Source organism: Branchiostoma floridae, chromosome 6, assembly GCF_000003815.2.
Source record: "Branchiostoma floridae strain S238N-H82 chromosome 6, Bfl_VNyyK, whole genome shotgun sequence".
NCBI classification, from domain to species: domain Eukaryota; kingdom Metazoa; phylum Chordata; class Leptocardii; order Amphioxiformes; family Branchiostomatidae; genus Branchiostoma; species Branchiostoma floridae.
This window is the reverse complement of record NC_049984.1, coordinates 9,407,688-9,429,287: the sequence shown is the minus strand read 5'-3', so window position 1 is coordinate 9,429,287 and position 21,600 is coordinate 9,407,688. Positions and strand designations below refer to the sequence as shown.

At 42.6% G+C, this 21,600-nt stretch overlaps 4 protein-coding genes across 4 annotated transcripts in view; 3 read left to right on the top strand and 1 right to left on the bottom strand.

Annotated features, from left to right (window-relative positions):
• Window positions 1-32: 32 nt before the first annotated feature.
• Window positions 33-3,624, top strand: LOC118418523 (valacyclovir hydrolase-like). The gene is made up of 7 exons (XM_035824503.1): window positions 33-205; window positions 563-660; window positions 1,056-1,222; window positions 1,791-1,944; window positions 2,391-2,502; window positions 2,774-2,917; window positions 3,034-3,624. Exons 1-7 carry the CDS (start codon window positions 111-113, stop codon window positions 3,125-3,127), a joined length of 864 nt encoding a protein of 287 aa, XP_035680396.1. The 5' UTR covers window positions 33-110; the 3' UTR covers window positions 3,128-3,624.
• Window positions 3,625-4,111: 487 nt separating this feature from the next.
• Window positions 4,112-8,932, top strand: LOC118418509. Its single transcript, XM_035824475.1, has 4 exons — window positions 4,112-4,548; window positions 6,217-6,591; window positions 7,838-7,972; window positions 8,410-8,932. The coding sequence occupies exons 1-4, from the start codon at window positions 4,431-4,433 to the stop codon at window positions 8,835-8,837; spliced, it is 1,056 nt and encodes a 351-aa protein (XP_035680368.1). The 5' UTR covers window positions 4,112-4,430; the 3' UTR covers window positions 8,838-8,932.
• Window positions 8,933-9,178: 246 nt separating this feature from the next.
• LOC118417602 lies at window positions 9,179-12,935 on the bottom strand. Its single transcript, XM_035823201.1, has 5 exons — window positions 12,857-12,935; window positions 11,993-12,307; window positions 11,670-11,798; window positions 10,342-10,482; window positions 9,179-9,822 (listed from the first exon to the last, which is right to left on the bottom strand). The coding sequence occupies exons 1-5, from the start codon at window positions 12,933-12,935 to the stop codon at window positions 9,275-9,277; spliced, it is 1,212 nt and encodes a 403-aa protein (XP_035679094.1). The 3' UTR covers window positions 9,179-9,274.
• Window positions 12,936-19,446: 6,511 nt separating this feature from the next.
• LOC118417601 overlaps window positions 19,447-21,600 on the top strand; it is a 6,094-nt gene continuing 3,940 nt past the window's right edge. Inside the window, exons 1-2 of the mRNA XM_035823198.1 lie at window positions 19,447-19,917; window positions 20,191-20,906. Coding sequence (XP_035679091.1) covers window positions 19,447-19,917; window positions 20,191-20,906 — 1,187 coding nt within the window. The remainder of the gene's footprint in view (window positions 19,918-20,190; window positions 20,907-21,600) is intronic.

Here is a 21,600-nt window from a genome sequence, read left to right as displayed (position 1 = left end):
CGTACCCCTGGACAAGTTTGCAAGAAACTAAGCTTTGTCAACACTTTGCCTGTTTTCCTTGGTTTGATTTTATTACATAGACAAGTTAGACAACCGTTGGAAGCCCAGAGATGTCCACTGTTGTGTTTAGCAGGCTTGCCAGCGCTTCTAATCGTCTTAAACTGATCTTACGACACGTAGCCAAGGCCTCAACTTCTGCAGAAAGGTGCACAATTTCAAGTCCGTTTCCTTCAAGTTCATAAGTATCATCCATGGCATACATTTAACGTTTAACAGCTCAAGTTTAACTCCAGCTTAACATGCACACAGCCTGTGACTGGTGATATAGAGGTTTACGTTTGTTGTGACCTCACATAGGGCGCTATACTCTACTCTATATTTGGACGGCCTGGGACTCATTTATACAAGAAATTATCTGACTTCTGAGATGTTGTCAGACGTATATATAATTTGTTCTAGTGGGTTGGATAGCCCTTACACTGAAGACCTATGCAGAAATCGTGACAAGTGTTCTGAATTTGGAAGTGAGAAATTTCACGTGTTGCATTTGCAATATTTTCAGCATCCCACATCAGAAGGTAGAAGTGAATGGTGTCAACATCAACTATGCCAAGGTGGGGACAGGGGACCATCCAGTACTGCTGATGCCAGGGGCACTAGGTAGTGTGGGGGAATCTCGTCTTCCAGAAAGTTGATAAACAATACATTCTATTTGTAACATTGACAATCATAATTCCACCAGGTGCCATAATACCACCACCTCAAAAAACGTCAGTATAGAGGTCTTCCCAAGATTGTCTTGAACACCGAATGTTAAATATCCTAAATGTAATACAATTCAGATGTTTACGTGTTGAAGACAATCTTGAGAAGGCCTCTATACTGAGTAACAACGTTTTTTGAGGTGGCGGTATAATGGCACCGGGTGGAATTATGTGAATGTATGTTACTATTCAAATATCATTGTGAACTCAAATCATTGATCTGAAATCAAACAGATACATTTTTAAAATAGGTTACTTTACAACATTCTAATTTTCTTCTCTTGTCCACAGGCTCTACCATAACTGACTTTACGCCTCAGCTGGAGAAGTTGGACAGGCAGAAGCTGACGGTTGTCGGGTGGGACCCGCGTGGATACGGCAAGTCCCGCCCTCCAGACAGACAGTTTGATATAAACTTCTTCCACCAGGATGCTGCTGATGCTGCAGCTCTCATGCAGGTGGATGGAGGGTTTGAAATTACTGTAGATGCTGAAATATTTGTGGCAATTTAATGTTGGCGGTTTTCCAGATGGCCCCTTCACCGCAAACTTAAAACCACAGCGAACATTTTTCCATGTAAAAGTGAAAGAGCAGTCCGTATTGACTTTGAATAGATTTCCAACCATGCAACATAATATACACTGTAATTTGCTTTATTACTGATACAATTTGCATAACTACAGACAAATGCAACCATTTTGATCTCATAACAAGGAAAACTGAAAAGAAGAAATGTTCTGATTGTCCAAAAAGAAGTCGTCCCACGGATAAGACATGAAATGGAGGTCCCATGTTTGATGAGAGCCACACTTTGAGCATGTGAAAGAGCCCGCCAGACTTCATGAACAAGAGTAGGGCTCCATTCCCATGTGAGTGAATCTGGATATGCAGCTTGTACTATTCAGGACAAACCTGGTGTGTTACCCCATAAGTAAGTTTATAAACATTAGCAATCTTACAAATATTTTCAGTTATTACTAGTATTAGAGATAATGTTATGATGTTTTTTCATGTGTCTATTTGCAGAAAATAGGTTTTGATAAGTTCTCTCTGGCTGGCTGGAGTGATGGAGCTATCACAGCCATCATCCTGGCCGGTACCTACCCACAGCTGGTCAGGAAGATGGTCATCTGGGGAGGAAATGCCTTTGTCACTGAGGAAGACTGTGGGATGTATGAAGGTAAATTGAATAAACAGATTTCCAGAGGCAAAATGATAATATCATGCCTAGTACACAGACAAGCTTTTTCACCATACCACTATTTCAAGCATAGTTATTATAATAACTATGCTTGAAATAGTGGTATGGTGAAAAAGCTTGTCTGTGTACTAGTATGTGTCTTCTTTAGATATAGTAGTCTCTCTCCTCCAATTCTCTCTATCTTTCTCTCTATGTGTGTGTGGTTTGTGTGTGTGTGTGTGTGTGTGATGATCCTAGAAAATTGCACAATAACTGTATTTTTGGGAAAAATTAATCTTACATTCTCCCTGAGGTCATCTTCAATGTTTAATAAAAAAATAGGTGTATGCTTAGTCTCTCAGACAAATATGATTCACTGGAGGTACATGTAGTTTGTTTTGAGTTGCAGTGATAGGTTTTAGAGTGTGTTATTTTTCTGTCAATAGCAACAAGAGACATCAGTAACTGGAGTGAAAGGATGCGAGCACCCATGATCAATATGTATGGAGAGGAGTACTTCCGCAAGACATGGGAGCGCTGGATTGAAGGAATCACACAGTGAGTACGGTTAGATATTTTGCACAAAAGATAACTCTTGTTCTACGGATCGAATAACACAAAGCAAAAAAATCATAATACATATGTGGTATTATTTGAAGAACTCTCTTCTCAGCTTTTCTGATTAATTTGTGACAGCAGTAGCCATTGATCCTCATACTTTTCATGAGTGTAAATTGTAGCAGTTTCTGAGCAGGTCTGAAAAGACTTAATGCTGTAGCTTTCCCTATTTTTGAACCTATCAGATGTGTTTATCATATCTATTTTGTAGGTTCCTCCAGCAGAGGAATGGTGACATCTGTAAGACAGAGGCTAGTCAGGTGACCTGCCCCACCTTCATCTTACATGGTGTCAAGGACCCCATAGTTCCTGGTGTTCATCCTGACTACCTACAGGAACATATTAAAGGGTCTAGGTAAGGGACTTCAGTCAAGAGTTGTATCTTTATGTATTCTTTTGTTTCAAGAATGACATTTTTTTTTTGATACCACAAGTGAAGATGATCCTCACTTCTGACTTATTTTCCTACAGGAGATATGATTTTCCGGATGGGAAACACAACATCCACCTCCGGTATGCTGACGAGTTCAACAGGCTGATGGAAGATTTCCTGATGGAGTCATAATTCTGTCAAGTCATGCTGTGCTGAAGATAAAATCAATTTCACTTTTGCCATAAAGGCTGTGCATTTTATCCACTGGAAAGAGTCAGCTGATAGTCTGGTTTAAGGTTGTGCTTCTGCATTGTCTTATGATATAAGATTATAGAATATTATGATTTTATAATACTAGTATCTTTTAGATGCTCTTGCTTCATTGGTTCAAAAAGAATGTCATCTGCCATCTATACTTAATTTTTTTTTCAATTCCATCTCTGTTTATGATAAGATTGTCATGGCTTCTTGTACAATGTAATTGTACTTCCTGTCAGCAATGTAACAAACAGCAAAATGCAGTATTGATTAACAATGTCATAAATGACATATCATATTTTTTGTCCACAAATGTTATCTCAACATGTCAGGACTTATTCGCTACCCAGAAATTACTCTGAAATTAGAAGGCTGGAGGTGGCGATAAAAGAATTTAAAAAAAAAAACAATAAATAAACCTATACTGTGTAGCTTTGTCTGGGTTGTCTTTCATTTTCTTGTCCATACATGAATGCACATATCCCAACTTCAGTAACATTTGCAAAATCTGTATCACAGCAGTGGTTTGAACAGCAGAAAAATGTCCGTGTAGTGTCCAAAGTCATTGTGCATGTGGGTCAAATGCTATGATTGTCTGTATACTTGTATTAAACGATGTGCAAGTGTCCTATGTAAAAGGAACCCCTGTTTCTGAGGCGCACGCTGCAAATTAAAGCCTGTGCTGTTACTGTTCCAGTAAAGCTGTTTGCCAGTTCTTATGTACTCTCCAAGCAGAAGTTAGGCTCCGGCTGTTTTTTTTAACGTTTTTAGATTCTAAATCGTTTTTTCGGGCTATTTATTTTGTATTGTATCTTTTATTGTCAAAACCTAACTGGTTTACAGACTTCAGGAAACAATACAAAATTGAAAGCCCGAAAAAACGACTAAAAAAACAGCCGGAGCCTAACCTCTGCTTGGAGAGTAGTTCTTATGAGCCTCTCGCATTTAGTCATTAGGCACTGGACAACAGGAATCCGATTCGATGGTTTCCGTCGGATTACCTCTGTAACCAAAGCCACCTGTTTGAATAGCAAATGATAACAGACGGCCCAGGGTCTCCGCAGATCACGAACTTTGTGCCGTGGTTGCTATTGTCGTCTCGTGATTGGTGACCTATAAATTGGAGGGTTAATAACGCCAGGCAAGTACGCGTGCTCGGCGGGACTGCGTTCCGTCTCCCAGGCGACCCTTGGAAAGTCTCACGTCATTTATTTCATAAAGAACAGCAAGTGTGCGGATGGTTGGGTGGTTGGGACAAACGGGCCCTTTTGCCTTGGAGTTTAAGATGGCGGCACGGTGGTTCCTTGTTCTGCTCTACTCCGTTCCGTTATGTCTAACCACAGGACTCGACACAGGTACGTGCAGAAATGTTCCTTTGAGCATTCGGTGGGCAAGAAGTGAGAGTAAGGTTGGGTTGCCTTTGTCTCATCAGCGAGCGCTTCAAGGTCAAAAAAGTCACGCAACCGATACATTTTTTCCGTTTAGGTAATTGTCATCCTTTGGCTATCTAGCTACAATACCCTATATAATACTTGGTGCTAACGTCAAAATCATTGATTCGCCTGGAATGATTTAAGATCAGAAAGCCAAGGAATCAATTTTTCGACGAGCAAGTCCCAAACACGACGATCGTTCTTCCTTATTCAACCGTGGGAAGCAACGCCATTCCTCTATACGTGCTTTATCGCGCGTAAAGCGGCTATTCAGAACACCTGAATAACGGATGGGTCTCTGAACGTGGCATACATAAAGAGTGAGTGTAAGACAAACCGTCCGTATGGTTGTCCGCCCAGTCTTCTGTCGTCCAGGCTACTGATACCCAAAGTAAAAACAAACGTTTTATGTTACAGTAGTAATTTCCTGGTTGCCATGTCAAGCAAGAGAAACATGTACCCCACGGCAGTAGCCCCAACAACGGCCTTGTAGGAATTCTACAACAGAATCGTTTAGTACTGAGTCGTGTCACGCAGTTTATATGTGATGTGAGATAGCCGCGTTATGGTGTAAACAAGGCATAGTGTTCTTCAATAATAGTGTTATCTAGGATAACTCACCGTGTTATCCAGTTTGACAAAACACGTATGGAAGCTCACAGAGACGTTATGACCATGTTATCGTACCGATACTCTTCATCGGTACTCGTTAAACCTTGTGTTCAGGATTCCCCTTCACAGGTCCCACCCTAATGAGAGGACGAGCACTTAACGGGTACTGAAAGCACCGACGTTAAAGTTGTACATGACACAATGGAAACACTCAAAACAGTCTTGCATCTGAGTAACCCCTAATTGTTTGCATTCCATTGTGTGTTTGTACAACGTTAGTTCTGTTCAAGATACAGAGGAAGTTGTGTACCTTTTTCATTAGACACATGCCATCAGGCAAAATCCTAAGTCTTGGATGTTCGTGTCAAACAGAATTATATTTCAAATCCATATAACGTTTTTGTGTCAGTTTGCTGCTCGGTTATATACAAACATGATATCATCATTCCCTGGTAAGCACATGATGCACGATAGATAAGCTTATTTACTTGGTGTAAAGGTGGACCTACACATGTTCCAAGTGAAAGGTAACGAGATAGCAACAATTTTGTGAACGTGCCCAGGGCGGGTTGGTGTTTACTTCCACCCAATATGGCTATTCGCTAACGTAATTTCCTGCCATTTTGTTTGATGTCCATTCGTCTAAGTGGTCGAAGGACAAAGGCCTTCAAGTTGTTTCAAAATGCTGGGCGCAGGTGTAGAAGGGCCGTAGATCTTGTCAAATGTCGTCAAGTTGTGTACTCAGCAAACGTTGCCGACCTAACTTGTGTCGTGTACTCACAATTAGCTCCGACAGAACAAACACTGTTCAGCTCAGATGGGCCTTCATAATGGAGAAACTATGCAGAATATGCTTCAAACACTGTAATCATTAACGTCTAAGTAGAATTATCCCATGACAAATTCATGTATCCCAATTGAGAAAAGTCACTAGTGAGCGTTACCTTTAATGTAACTTTTCTTTGCCTTTTATTTCAGATTATTTGAACGAACATTGCGACAAAACAATCCAGAAGCAGTGTGGCGGTAGGCTGGAGCTCACACGCAGCCTGTACTACACGGATAACCTCCACTGCACGGTCGTGTTACGGGTTAACCCTGGGCAGAAAATCCTACTGCAGTACAAGAGGTTCGAAGTAGAGGGAACCAATGACCGATGTTACGACACTTTGGACATTTACGAAGGTGACGTCGCAGGCACGAACGCCACTTCGGTAATCTCCGGCACGCGGTGCGGATACAAGCTTCCCGAAAACATCGTCACATCGGGTGACACGGTGACGCTGAAGTTTAACAGCGACAACAGTGGGTACGAGATGGGCTTTGAGATCATCTACACGTCGTTTTCTGAGCGTGAGTACAATTTTCCTAGATCAGGTCACGTCGATTTGATTATTTGGATGACATCGACGCATCAATTTTAGGCCGTTTCCAAGAATAAAAAAGTTTTAACTATGCCTTAAATCGTACAAAACAGCGTAGATGGGGAAAATATCGGAAAATGTATGCTAATGTCATAGAATTGACGAATGTCAATGTCAATGCCAAGGTCAAAGAAGAAGATGTGAAAGGCCAGAAATGAAGATTCTATTGTTAGGTACGCCATATTCTGTGTGTTGTGTCGTTTGTTCTACCTTCCTGATCACTTAGATTTCATAATGAAGGCAACTTTTCTTGGCCAAACTGTTTTTTTATTTGCACGCTCGCATCAGTTTTGGGGTCCCAGATGATGTCATCCATGTACCAAATCAACGTGCCCTTACGTGCCTCAACCCTTGCACCTGTTTTGTATTGTAGATGACATTCATATTGCTGCTCTCTGTGTCAAACGACAATGGCTCTGAATTATTGATACTGCATGGGGCATTATTAGACATGTAAGAATAAATGCATTCTGTCTGAATGTACACTACATGTATGATATATGACGGCAAATCACAAGCATGTATACATTACATAGGCCAACATCATCAATTGCTATAAACTAATTCTTCAGATTCAAAGAAATACATTTTGATAGACCAATACAAACTAAATGTATTTACACCCGATCACAAATTGTACCGACAGCTCAAAACAATTCCGTTCAACGGAATGATTGAAGCAAAGTTTACAGTCAGTCATCTGACAAGTCTGGTATAGTTAAGATATAAAACACATCAATCTATAATCCTACATATCCTCTAGTCTCCACAGCAGGCTCTCTGGGCCCGTTTTCGGCCTTTTGCTCATAATACGTTTTTGCTGGCCATTTCTTATTGTACTGGTTCGCTTGTACTGCGTATCAGTAGAACAAGCGACCCAGCACAACACATGGCCAGCGTAAGTGTATTATGAGCCACAAAAAAGGCCGATGCCCCAGAGAGCCTGCTTTGGAGGCTACATATTCTATATTTAGACAAACCTTTACTTATAAAGCAGCATATCTGTTTCTATATTTTCACAAAGAAACGAGAAGAAGTCGATTTCACGTGGTATACGATTCTTGAGTATTGTAGATTCATTGTACATATTCCATGTACATCTTGTTGCGACCTTTACTGAACCCAGTGGGTATGTATGTACAATAAAGGTTTTCATTCATATATTATGCCTACAGCCCCCTGTACAGGAGACACACTGTCGTTCCTGTGTGAAAACGTCAGCAGATGCGTCTGTTCGTCCGTGGTTTGTGATGGAATCGACCATTGTGGTACTGGGGAGGACGAGAGCAGTGACCTGCCAGCATGTTCAGGTACGACAAAAAGGCATCCATCTACATATCTTTATACAAGACATTTATCTTAGTTTTTCGTGAGGAAAGAGAGACTTTGCTCACATTGTACTCGCTTTGGTAACTGTGCCGCTGGTTCTGGATGTCTTGAAATAAACTTAACCATGCTCAGCTGTAGTATCTACTCATATTTTGTGATCTCTAGAATAGTTCGTGTCACAAACCACGAATCGACGGAAAAGCACGTTTAATACCTTTCTATGTGCCAAAAGCCGTGGATGTACAAAGAAACATTCAGTCGCTCTTTTCAAACGTTCAAGACATATCCTGTTCAAAATTGCTTGCACAGAGCACCGTGCACGTGATACTTCGATTAATGTCTACAATTATGGTTTCGAACGTCCAACTGACTATGTTGCCTTATAACAGTACTTAACTTTTTCCCCATTTATTTTCAGATGCAAAGGTAGGAGGCCTTAACGTGGAGGCGCTGATTGGTATCCTGATAGGAATCGCCGCTGCCCTGGCCCTAGCGTCCGTCGGTGGATGGTACTGGTACAAAAGGACTACAGAGCGCGGGCTGCTCTTCAAAGGTGTCACCATTGAAAAACTGGAGTCGTACCCGCGAACCAACAGATACAACAAACACCGCTGGAAACACGTCCGGCGGAAGACGTCATACGGAAACTCCCGATGGACAACCGGGGGGACTCCGAAAATCAGCCCGACCTCCAGTCGGAAAATGTCGGCTAGCGACGACGGAAAGTCCGAAGATCACGACAGACGGTCCATGGGTTATGAGAATAGAGTTATGGGAATGAAAAAGAGACCCGTCGAGTCAAATATGTCAACGGTAATAGAGAACAAATCTCCCGATGACACCTGATCTTCCTACACTATATGTACATTATAACATATACCTTGTATAAATTGCAAACAAAATGTGTATTTTCAGATAATCAGAATTCTTATGCAAGTTTTACCAGAATTTTCTATGACAGCAATCACATAGAATACCAATGACAACATTGAAACCTCTTGTAACATATTGTATATTAATAACCATATTTTCAACCTGTGATTTTTTTATGTATAGCAATATAAGGAAATTTCAAAACTGGAACCACGTTTGATCTGCTACAACATGCTTCTTGGAAACAGACTTTCCTCTGGTGGTTTCTTCTCCCCCTGTTTCTATGTTCTTTTGACTTCCAGTGATATAAGAGTCAGTACTAGTAAATCTTAAAGCATCAACGTTTAATTTTTTGTGCTTTTATCCGATAATAACATCTTTATAGTTCAATAAGCCAATCTTACAGAGGACTACCTTGCCTCTCTCGCGTGCCCGCCGGCATAGTCGTCTATGTCGTACACGTCACCGTAAAACACGTCCTCCATCCGGTAGTAGTCGTTCCCGACGTCCCCGTCTCCGTCTCCGCTGAAAGGTCTCTCCCCCTGCTGTCCCCATCTCGTCTTCGGTGAACCCTCCCCACGTCCTCCAGCGTGCCCAGCGTGCCCTACTTTGCCGGTATTCCCCGGGCCTCCCGGTTGGCCTCCTCGAAAGCATGAGAACAGTCCTCCCGACGCTGGTCCAGACCCCGCTCCTCCTCGCTCCTCCTCATCTCCATAGTCACTCTTCCCATCCAAGGAGCCGTCACGGCCAGACTTCTCCGACATTGCGCCTGTCTTCCTTCCCGACCCGGCGGTCTTACCGCAGCAGCCCAGCTGACGGAGAACAGCGAGGCGCCACGGGCCCCATCCCGGGCGCCAGCAGCACCAGTAGACGGCAAACGAGGCGAGCAGCCCGCCCAGCAGACCGAGGCTCACCCATATCGGCGTGTAGTCCGGACTAATGGCTACTGGCTCTTCCTCTAGAAATCAAAGAAGACATTGTTGAGACAAGATACGTTTTAGTATGAAAAAGTACTGGGTTAACGTTGTTGCTACGAGATGAATTTCACACCAGTCATAAATGCGAGGAATACGACTCAACGATATGTAGAAGTGACAGACGAGACACGAATTCCAACTTCATATTCGACTTCGTCCATTCCACCATTACCAGTATAAGCTTATCTTGCTAGTCAATTTGTATGTTCTAAATTGAAATGGACTTCAGTACCTTGCTATTACATGACACGCAATAAGTTATATATCATATCTGGCTTTATTTTTGAGAGCACGTGTATGACTTGGCCTTTTGGGGGTCACTTTTGCTAGCCACGTCTTTTTGGACTGGGTCGCTTGTGCTGCCGGCCCAATGAGTCTCTTATGCATCTACATAGTTTTACATTGTGGGAGCTGTCAAATCTTAAGATATACTTGTATATTCACAAACTGCTTATGGGATGGAACATTGCAATGACAAAAGAACAACTCTCTCGGCCAACCTGAGCAGCTGGCAGGTGCGCTGTTGGACTGGTCCGTGTCGTCACCACGCCCACAGTTGTTAGCCGAGTCACAGGTCAGGTGGAACTTGATACACCTGCCGCTCGCACACTCCAGCCAGGTGCTCCCGTCCTCACAGCTACCTGTGACAGGTGCAAGTCACCAAGGTCAAGTTCAACAAGATATACATGCTGAAGAACTCAAAATAAGGCCATGTTGATTTGATTATATGGGTGACATGCTCTGAGAACCCCAAAACTGAGCGTGAAAATTAAAAAAAGTTTGACAAAAATTTGGCCTTCATCATGAAATCTAAGTGGTCAGGATAGATGAGCAAATGATGTAACACATAGAGTTTGGTACGCCGAGCAATGTAATAGATTCTTCATGTTTGTTATTTCACATCTTCTTCTTTGACCTTGGAATTGAGCTTGACCTGCTATGTCATTAGTACACGTATCCCGTCATTTTTCCATCTGCAGCATATATTTGCTCTTTCTGCAGCTGCTTTGCATGATATACAGAAATGTCAGAATGGTTGACATTTTTTTTTTCAGAAACGGCAGAATTGATGCGCGCGTGTATGCCATCCACAGTGGGGGCAGTCGCCCCCCCCCCCCCAAAAAAAATATGTTGTGGGGGCGATAATCAAGCTGAAACCCTTGTGTAATTTTTCCCCAAAGAAATTTGATAAACCTAGCTAGTCCGAGGGCAAAATTTTCCCCAGAAAATGCAGGAAATGGTGTTTCAGGGGGTCCAGATTTTAAATTTTCCCAAACTTCCCTGACATCACAGCCCGCCTACCATAACAGCGCACCCTCTCATAAGATCTACACGATGACACCGACCAAGTATCCCCCTTCCTGTTCTTTGTTCTATTCCCGGTAAAAGACATCATCCCTAACCTAAGGCAGATTTACATGTCGGTAGATGTCATTCACTTGTTAAGGGTAAGTTTGCTGAAAAGTTCCATTTTTATTTCCAAATGTTCATACCCATAGACAGTTTACATAAGATGTAGCAGAAATGTAACAAACGGCAGCTATCAGGCACGAACAGTTGGTGTTATGCAAAATCATTATCCATATAATCAAATCAACACGGTCTCATGCGTCTCGCGTAAGATTCAAAATCAACAAGAGTGAAGAATTGTGATTGTAGACAAAATACATTTAAAGAGATTCAGAGAGGAGGTTAATTATAAGTTTTGCAAAGAAAGTTAGTGGAGAAACGATGATGTTAGATTGATTGTAGTTGTTCTTCTCAAAAATAGTGGCCTTATAGGGTGAAAATATTTACAATCTAGTGTAAGAAGCACTACTAAACGTACCTGTGTGAAAGACGTGTACCACATGGTGAAGTTGTAGAGATATTTTCCGCTCCTGACGAACCTGAAGGTGACGTAAGGGCCAGACGAGTCCTGATTGGCTGTGTCCAGGAGTGAGTTGCCGTAGCAAAGCTTCTCAATCAAATTGGCTGAGGTGCTGGGACCGTCGTAGATAGCTAGGTAGTCAGTGTCGCAACTTGCAGTGATGTCATTTCCGCTAGTGACACTAGCCGCTAGGTTAGTGACAGTGCTATCAGTAGCAAAATTTCCGCTAGTTACGGCGCTAGTGCTGGCTACATTTCCGCTAGTTGCGGTGCTACTAGTACTTGTCGCTAGATTTCCACTGGTAACATTTGCGGTCGAGTTTGCGACTTGGGTCGTGGCGGTGATGTTCACTGACGTCATCGTAGTCATGGCAACGGACACCGGTGACATCGTTCCTGCAGCCCCAGTGGGTTGACTCAGGGCCAGGTTCGCGTACAGGTTGATGGTTTGGTTGAGATACTCGGCGCGCGCTACCACGGTGCAGTCGTAACTGGAGCCGTACAGGTTCGCCTCGGCCCTGTAGTTTGTGGCGGGCCAGATGACCTTGGCGGCCGTGACCTCCAGTGTAGTACCACACCAGGTCGGGTACATGTATACTGTATGGACGACAAGATCACAGTCTTCAATGCTATGTGACAGTCAATGTGTATAAAGGGAGCAGGAAATATTGCCAGAGATTGGCAACTGTAATTAACAGGACTTTGGCATTACATGATTCGGAAAATTACAGCAGTCTGTTGGGTATGAAGGCGAGAACGCTAAAAAAACTTTGTATTTTCGGCAGTTCTTCTACCCTGAGCAGAAAAATGTAAAGTGTTTGGAATGTAGAAGTCCATTTTGGCACAAAACTACCGTCTTGAAACGTCTCTAGCTGGCCTACTGAGCTTAAAACTTATAAACTGCGTTCTGTCCCTTCATTTAGGTTTTGTACACTACTTAAGTCCTTTCTAAAGTCAGCAACGAGTCCTAAACTACCTACATACTACATCAACAAGCATTCACCCCTACACAACCGCTGTTTTTGTTAGTGCTTGTACTTTTTGTTCCATAATCTCATGAGGGATTGAGGATACACAGCATACTCACGCGTCCGCAACATTAACACCATAAAGGTTCGGGATTCGAATGATGTTTCCCGCACTTACCGTGGTTTGTAGCAGCCCACGATTCCTCAGTGGACAGCACGAGAAATGTCAGAACCAACATATTGCGTAAAGACGCCATCGTGTTCTTAAAGACTCCTGCGATAGGAACTCTGTAAATGCCTCCTTCAAAGACGCGGGTTTTTACTCATAACGCACTTGTGACCTAGCGCGCCGAGCGTAGGCACGCCGCGGATTTGACGGTACTGGCGTCCGAGAGTTCAGCTCAGCATCTGCGGCGACTTCTCGTCTGTAAAGCTATTTCTAGTTGGAGCAATTTTGCCAAACAACCTCTTCAAATGATGGGGCATTATTCAACCTACTTACAGGGACAAAACTGTGCGAGATTCCATCCTTTTTCCAAACAGTGTCACATGACAAGAAGCCATCTAAGCGGATTCACCAGGCATGACCGAAGTACCTACAAACAATGTAAAGATGTCCCCTTCCAAACCCATCAATGCACGCTTGGGAACCAGTCAATAGAGATTAATACAGCCACTCAAACAAATTACATGCTGTATTAATCCTAAATCTTGTGTAACCCCGTCTGATACATATTATTTTTCTTACTTGTAACACATAACCACCTGTGAATGAAACACTAGCTGTGGTGACGTCGTTTCAAATGTAACCCGCTAAAGAGGAAGTCAGAGCGTTTTAGCACGTCCGTTCCTGTGTAGGGACCTTGTTGTTAGATTAGTAACCACGGAGGTTCAGTTCCTCTCTTTTCTTCTGAACGTGTCCGTGACGGAGAGGACGGGGATAATCCTACACACTGGCTACCTCACATGGATTATGGGAAGGGCGGAACAGCCCACACCGGTGCGGATTTGTCTTTCAAGTCGATGTTACAGAAAACACCTGCTGTGTATTGTCGTGTTGGTGGGTACGTGTGTGGTGGGTGCGTGTATTGTCTACTGTGTATTGTCGTGTTGGTGGGTGCGTACGTGGTGGATAGTCTCTATCAGACTGACAACGCTGGCTATTAGAGGGAGAATAATTTACCAGGGGAGTTTTGCTAACGTAACAGAGGAGTTGGTCGGAGGAGCAAGGAATATGACCCTAAGCGTGGCTCCCCTGGCAATTTTCCCGATATTTTTCCGAATTCTATCATCTTCGTACCCCGTAGGACGGCCTGTTGGATATACGGAACTGTACGTGTGGTGGATGCCCGTGCCCATGTGATATGAGTATAAAAAGACAATACTTTGCACATCGATCCCATTCAATACAGAAGGGACGAGAGACAGCCAATGTCGATTAGAAATAAAATTTCCATATTTAAAATCACTCATTTAAAATCATTACCATTAAATAGTTGAGCTGTATACCCCTACTGTATACGACCATTTTATTTATGTCAACACTAGACTCCGTTTATATTTGATTCACCTACGACCAAGCATTCGGTTATGTTTCACTGTGCCACACTTCAGACTGACCGGTCCCTACATATGTAGGAAGTAATACATTGTGTACTTGTCAATAGCTCTGTGCAAATATGTCAAATATACATCATCCAACTAGCCTGACTAAAATCGCGCTCCTAGTGGCCGGCCCTACAATATTGCCTCCGTCCTAGGGGGGTCATTAACCCCAGCCAGCGAGAGATTGTGTCAACACAGGCTAATCATCCAACGACCCTGACATCAATTGTTTTCTCTGACAGCGTAGACAACCTGCTCAACTTGTGCAGCGCCACCTCTCGGCTGGCCGGTAAAGTATACTGCAGCATACTCGCAATACGTGGCGGAGCGGTGAACCGCACATCCTGTATGTTATGAGTCAGTAATATCAACCGTTCAAACCCCTTGTTACAGGGAGTAAGACGAGCTGTGACGTCGGTGTTTAGTATGATCACAGAGGACCTGACAACCTTCCATATCATTGTCACGGATATTCTACAGTCTCCATCTTTTGCCTCAAAGCGCACGTTTTTACGCTATCCGCTGGAAATGCTGAAAACTGCCAAATACGGCACGCCGACGATAGCGCTACATGGAACTCATCAGCGATGCACCGATTCTCTGAACAGCGATTTTTCTTGGAAGCTTTGGCATCGTGCCAAATGGTCTGCAGGACCTGTTCAACAACAACACATGATAACTACGCCACTTTGCGGTTTGCGAAAACATTGCAGTATGTATGAAAAATAAGGAACAAATGTATTTGCTAAAGGTCGTATAAATGTGACGTCATTTTCTTATAATGTCCATAGCAGGGTAATGTTCCTACACTCCTGTTGACATTGTGTCGTTCTGGATTGGAAAAAATTGATACTTGTTGTAGCGCTGCCGAGTTATGGCCGGGAACTGTGTAACAGTCCCATTATCTCCAAAAATAATTTCATCATGTTGGTAGAATATAGGATATAGGAGAGTTCTTTTTTTTACACAACCAGTAAGTACTTACACCACCTTTAGATAATGGCGAGAAGCATAACTCTGGTTAGAAGCTCTGAGGAAGGTGTCTGAGAGACATCGAAACGTAAGCAAAGTAAGTGCTTTCTGATTGTGTAAAAAAGAATTCTCCTATATCATATAGTCTCCATATCGTCACGATTAATGATTGACACATCAACTTCCTGATTTTTTTTATTTGTGGGCACTTCGTGGAAGAATGCTGGTTTTCATATGCCGAAGTATAATTGCACAGAATAGATACTTATGCATGCGGGAAATTGCATTATTTTTCATAAACACCTTTAATTTTTAAACATGCAGGTACCAGATTTAGTCCTGAAATAAAGAACATGATTGCAGTTTAACTTTATCCAAATGCTGTTGTTGTTAGACAAATGGGGAAGAGCTTGAAGATACTTCGTGCCATCCCATTATTGTTCAGGGCTTGGCAGTTTAAGGGTTAAAATGAAATCGCCCTGTCCCGGTCTCCGTATTAAAGATCAAGCGATATCGGAAACGACTTCCTGTAACACTTGTAGAGAAGGCCGTGACTCTGATGTATCACACAGATCAGGTTCCAACAACACTGGGGTTGGACTTGGCAAGCTGACATGTCACCGTCATGTGACCTGTCAAGCGCCGATCATTCCACGGAAGTATCCTCCGCGAGGAAAACACGATCACTATGCCCATCGTACGCACCCCCAATCTTCAGTTGGAATCTTCGAATTTCTTGGCTGATCTGAGCCCTGGATATGGTTCTCGTTTCTGGATTGTAACATTGCATATAACGTAATGTAATGTGTGCAAAGTCTGTAAAATAGCATCTGTTTAGTACTGGTAGTTAATCATGATATAAAGACAAGATCAAGTTAATGAACCCTACCATGAACCAAGACAGAATTGCTTAGCATGTAGGTAGCCCGAGTATCATTCTATTTTGTAGTTTCATTCACCAACCAGTCTGAAGACGATGAGAATACATTCGTCTGTAATTACCTCCATGAAATGTCATGGAGGTTATATTTTACCCTGCGTTTGTGTGTCTGTCTGTCTGTGTGTTTGTGTGTGTGTAAACAAGATAACTCAAGAACGGCTGGGTGGATTGCTTTCATACTTGGTGTGTTGGTAGTGTGTGATGAAAGCTGGAAATGATTAGATTTTGGGCCCTCTAGCGGCTCCCCTTGGTACTGCAGCGCAACTTCCGGTTTTGCTATCTCGGTGTTCTGAACATGCTATGGTCACGATTTTTGAGTGTTAGATAGCTCTTGTGCTCAGGAAGAAATGACATAAGTTTTGCCCCCCTAGCGTCTAGTTTTGGGATAGCAGGGGCGTTTTTGTCAAAAACTTCTGAAGAGGATAACTCAAGAAGGGAACAACGGATTTTCATGATTTTTGGTATGTAGGTACCTTAGACAATGTTGTACACGATAAAATACTAATTATGCAAAATAGGAGTACATTTGCATAATTAATGAGAATATTCTATAATAGCAGTTTTTTCAATGTATCTCTTGTTTCAGACATGCTATGGTCTTGACATTTACGTGGTAGATAGCTTTTAGTGCCATGACATATTGGGGGCAAGTTTCAGCCCCCTAACATTTAATTGTGGAACTGCAGGGGCATTTTTGTCAAGACACTTCAAAGAGGATAACTGCAGAAAGGAACGACGGATTGGCATCATTTTAGGCATGCAGGTAGCTTGGGCAAAGATGTTCATAATGATATGCATGTTATGCAAATGAGGACTTAATTTGCATAATCAATGAGGAATTTGTATAAGTCAATTGTTATCCATAACTCCACTTCAATAAATGCAACACATGTAATTTATGTCTGTTGGAACATGAACACGGGAAAGATTTAGATCACGACGTAGTTTGCATAATTAATGTGACATGTTACATAACCTTTCTGAATTTTTTTCCAGCATGTGATGTGGCAAGAAATAATGAATCCAAATAATTAAGTATATCATTCACAATGTATGTGATGAGGCAAAATTACTTGACAAAGGTATGATCTCGAGGAAATAATGCGATATGAACAATCAGGAAAATTCTTCTGCTCCGAAAATCTGGTGTACAGTGTATATGTAAGGAAGCTTTATGGAATTCCAGAGGTCACTGAGGTCAATTCTCAACTCGGCAAGCGCCGGCAGCTGGCATATCCCAACGGCAGGACATCAACTTCCTGTTCTAGTACAGGAGGTCACAGGAGGTCGTGTAGCATCTGGGAGATGACCTTTCAGGTCAGATAACATACACTGTTACAACTGCGTACTGCAGGAAAATTCTCTGGCTTTAAATACGATTTTGATGCCTTTTCTTTTTGGAGTTTGTTGCAATCTTTGAATGTCAAGGGTGGTCCTTTTTCGCGCAGGAGTTTATTTGGACTGAAGATAAGACCAGCTGGTAAGTACAAAGTGTTTAAAACTATCTACTTGTCAACCCTTTGAGTCGAGCCTGAACTGTCACTCCGAATATATGAGTACTCCACTAGATACATATGAAGGTTTCTAAGTGACAAAGTTAGGTGATACTGCTGATAATATTGCATAGATATTGCCCTGTGGATAAAGTTTTGATAGGTGATGTCTTATGTCTTGTGGGCCAAGCGTGATATTAGATATTATACAACAATCTGTATGCATTCAACGTTACGCTCAGTGTATTGAGAAAAAGATCCATACCCTTCCATTCATAGAAGTTAAAGCACATATGACGTTTTTGTCAGTAGAGTTTATATTCTAAGGGCTGATCGCTCGTATTCAATGTATTTACCACAGTGATGCCAAATTAATGCCGTCAGATAAGTTATTTAGATTTTTTTGTTTACAATTTTCTACACCAATTTCCCCTGTGAAGAACCGGCATGGAACATTTATTTGTGACTCTTAATTATTACCTTCGCCAAGAAGGTTACATTTTGGGTAGCGTTTGTATCTATCTATCTAATAGTATGATTGTAGAAGACCAGCATAACTCGAGAACGCCTGGAAGGATTGTATTGATATTCGGTATGTTGGTAGGTCTTGATGAGACTTGAAAACGATTAGATTTTTGGGCCTCCTAGCGACCTGTTACGGGTTTGCAGCGGAACTTCCGGATTTGATATGTCGAGTTCTGGACATGCTGCGGCTTTGATATTTTAGTGGTAGACTTAATAAGACAGCTCTTGATGCCGTGAGTACTGTGGTATAGGTTTGGGCTCCCTAACGGCTTGTTTGGAATTGCAGGGCAGGTTTAGTGTCAGACTTTGAAATGGAATAAACCAAGAAGGGGTTGACGTATTGACATGATTTTTAGTAAGTAGATAGCTTAATTGATGCCTCATATGATCGCATATCAATTATGCAAAACGAAATCTAATTTGCATAGTTAATTAGAAAATTGTCTAAACATGCTCAGTTCAATTATAGGACCATTGCAACATGTGACATTTGTAACTGAGAAATAGAACAATAATGATAGATATATATTATGCAAAATGAAGACCTAATTTGCATAATTAATGAGAAAATGCTATAATTTCATTGTGGTAAATGCTGGGAACTTCTTACTTCTTGAAATTTATGTACAGGTGAACATCATTGAACATGTATTTTGCAAACGAGGTACTAATTTGCATAACTTATCAGAAAATGCGATAAAAAGCCTTCTTTCTTAACATAGATTACGCACGTCTGTTGTTTGGTGGAGGAGATGATCAAGTTACATAATTTATGTAAATGAGAACCAATGAACACATGCTTTTACTGACTTCAATCTAATCTCTGTTTTACTGTGTAGGCTTGAATATAAAGAAGGAGGGGGCATTTGTAGATACCTGTGCAACAATAGTTACCTGAACAAGATTTCTTTGAAGAACTATGGATATCACCACGGAAAGCATCTGCCTTGTCCCACGCAAATCTGATTTATTGCAGTTGTGAGCCGGACTTGTGACCTTTAACACCAACACCCGAAACATTAGACTACAACAGTGCTAAGTCCCAGCAGTCAGCAGAGGTACTGAAATCAGTTACCCCGTATAGAAAGGAAATATACCATAAATATCATGGCTCGAAGCAAACGCAAAAGTGTGGAGCAAAGAAGAAAATTAATTGCGCAGTACAATAGCAGGCAAAGAGAAGGAGAGACACCAAATACTGCTGCGAAACGTCGTGAATCAAATAGGGTCGGCATGAAGCGACACAGAGCACAGGAGTCAGAAGAGACTACAGAAAAACGTCGTGCGTCAAATAGGGTCGGCATGAAGCGACACAGAGCACAGGAGTCAGAAGAGACTACAGAAAAACGTCGTGCGTCAAATAGGGTCGGCATGAAGCGACACAGAGCACAGGAGTCAGAAGAGACTACAGAAAAACGCCGTGCATCAAGTAGGGTTGGCATGAAGCGACACAGAGCACAGGAGTCAGAAGAGACTACAGAAAAACGTCGTGCATCAAATTGGGTCGGCATGAAGCGACACAGAGCACAGGAGTCAGAAGAGTCTACAGCAAAACGACGGGCAGCAGATAAGAGTCATAAAAAACGACACAGAGCACAGGAGTCAGAAGAGTCTACAGCAAAACGACGGGCAGCAGATAAGAGTCATAAAAAACGACACAGAGCACAGGAGTCAGCAGCGACTACAGCAAAACGACGGGCAGCAGCAAGGACAATTATGAACAGATGCAGAAGAAAAAAACTAAGCGAAGAAGCGACGATTGATAAGTGCGCTTCAACTTTCTTATCTAAAATAGCCGAGGGACCAATATATGCTTGTATCTCCTGTTGTCGGCTGCTCTATAGATCAACTGTTAGAGAGCTCAAGGTTGAGAATTACACAACAAATGAAGATACAGAGAAAATACTAAACTGCACAACTGGTACCCAAGTTCATGGTAAATATTGGGTATGTATGACCTGCCACAACGCTCTCAAGCAAGGGAGAGTCCCAACACAGTCATGGGGAAACAACCTGGAGCTTGATGAGGTGCCGCCTCAGTTGAAAGATCTGCGGCCATTGGAACTGAGGCTCATCAGCCAAAGGATCCCCTTCATGAAACTGGTTGGATTGCCAAGAGGAGGACAGAAAGCCATACATGGTAGTGCCGTGAATGTTCCAACTAAATTACAGACAATCACATCGCTTTTACCGAGACTTCCAGCAACAGCTGAGGTGGTGCCACTGAAGTTGAAGCGACGTCTTTGCTATCAAGGTCATTACATGTATGAGTACATTCGTCCCAAGAAAGTTGTGGATGCCCTGGTATGGCTGAAGGACAACAACCCTCTCTACAAGGACATCACCATTTGTCCTGACTGGGAACGTGAATGGGAGGGCGATGATCCTGATTTGTGGGAAGCCATGACAGGAAGAATAACAGACAACAGGGACAGGGAGGTAACATCCAGCACCAGAGAGGATGGTCCCAGTACAGCAAATGACCATCATGCTGAAACTGCTTTAGAAACAGAAAGGGGGGACATTGATTTGGAAGAAGAGGAAGACAGGATTTCGTTTGAGCAAACAAGTCAGCTACGTGGGCTTCCGTACGACACCATGCTACAAGATGAGCGCGTAGCTGACGGGGAGTGCACATATTCTGTGGCTCCTGGAGAACACCAAAAACCATGCCCATTTCTCACTGATGAAAAGTTCGAAGAGATGGCAAACCCGTCAAAATACCCATTTGGTCGTGGTGGTTTACTCCAGGAGCGAAGTACAAATATCACACCTCGAAAATACTTCAATCAAAGACTTCTGCACCAGGATGGAAGATTTGCAAGGGATATAGAGTACTTATTGACCGCCCAGTATACAGTAGAAGCAAAACAAGTCAGAGACTCTATTCAGATTTCTATGCGGCAAACTCGAGGTCATACTTTCCAAAATAAGACAATAAATGCTGGTCTGATGAAGAATACAGACAATGTTCAAGCTATGCTCCGAACGGACATGGCATTCAAATTCATGAGGAATATCCGGGGAACACCAGCTTACTGGAACACTGTTTTACTGGACTTACTGGCCATGGTCAGACAGCTCGGCATACCAACCTGGTTCCTTACCCTGTCAGCTGCAGACATGCAGTGGCCAGAAGTTATTCAGAGCATCGCTCATCAGTACGGAAAGACACTGACTGCTGAAGACATTAAGAACATGCCATGGGAAGAGAAGTGTAGTTGGCTACGATACAATCCGGTAACAGCAGCTCGCCAGTTCAATCATCGACTGAATGTGTTTTTCAAGGAGTTCATCGGAGGCAAGGCCAACCCTATCGGCGAACTCCAGGACTTCATGATTCGTATAGAATTTCAAGCCAGAGGATCCCCCCACGCCCATACTATT

What these genes read in the sequence shown, in the direction of transcription:
- LOC118418523 (XM_035824503.1), top strand. Translation starts at nt 111, where the DNA reads ATGTCCACTGTTGTGTTTAGCAGGCTTGCCAGCGCTTCTAATCGTCTT. An exon ending in ATGCTGCAGCTCTCATGCAG is followed by an intron (nt 1,223 to 1,790) that starts GTGGATGGAGGG and finishes GTCTATTTGCAG; the next exon opens with AAAATAGGTTTTGATAAGTT. An exon ending in TGGATTGAAGGAATCACACA is followed by an intron (nt 2,503 to 2,773) that starts GTGAGTACGGTT and finishes TCTATTTTGTAG; the next exon opens with GTTCCTCCAGCAGAGGAATG.
- LOC118417602 (XM_035823201.1), bottom strand. Translation starts at nt 12,935, where the DNA reads ATGGCGTCTTTACGCAATATGTTGGTTCTGACATTTCTCGTGCTGTCC. An exon ending in GTGGGCTGCTACAAACCACG is followed by an intron (nt 12,308 to 12,856) that starts GTAAGTGCGGGA and finishes TCGTCCATACAG; the next exon opens with TATACATGTACCCGACCTGG. An exon ending in GGTACACGTCTTTCACACAG is followed by an intron (nt 10,483 to 11,669) that starts GTACGTTTAGTA and finishes CACCTGTCACAG; the next exon opens with GTAGCTGTGAGGACGGGAGC.
- LOC118418509 (XM_035824475.1), top strand. Translation starts at nt 4,431, where the DNA reads ATGGTTGGGTGGTTGGGACAAACGGGCCCTTTTGCCTTGGAGTTTAAG. An exon ending in CTACACGTCGTTTTCTGAGC is followed by an intron (nt 6,592 to 7,837) that starts GTGAGTACAATT and finishes TTATGCCTACAG; the next exon opens with CCCCCTGTACAGGAGACACA. An exon ending in TGACCTGCCAGCATGTTCAG is followed by an intron (nt 7,973 to 8,409) that starts GTACGACAAAAA and finishes ATTTATTTTCAG; the next exon opens with ATGCAAAGGTAGGAGGCCTT.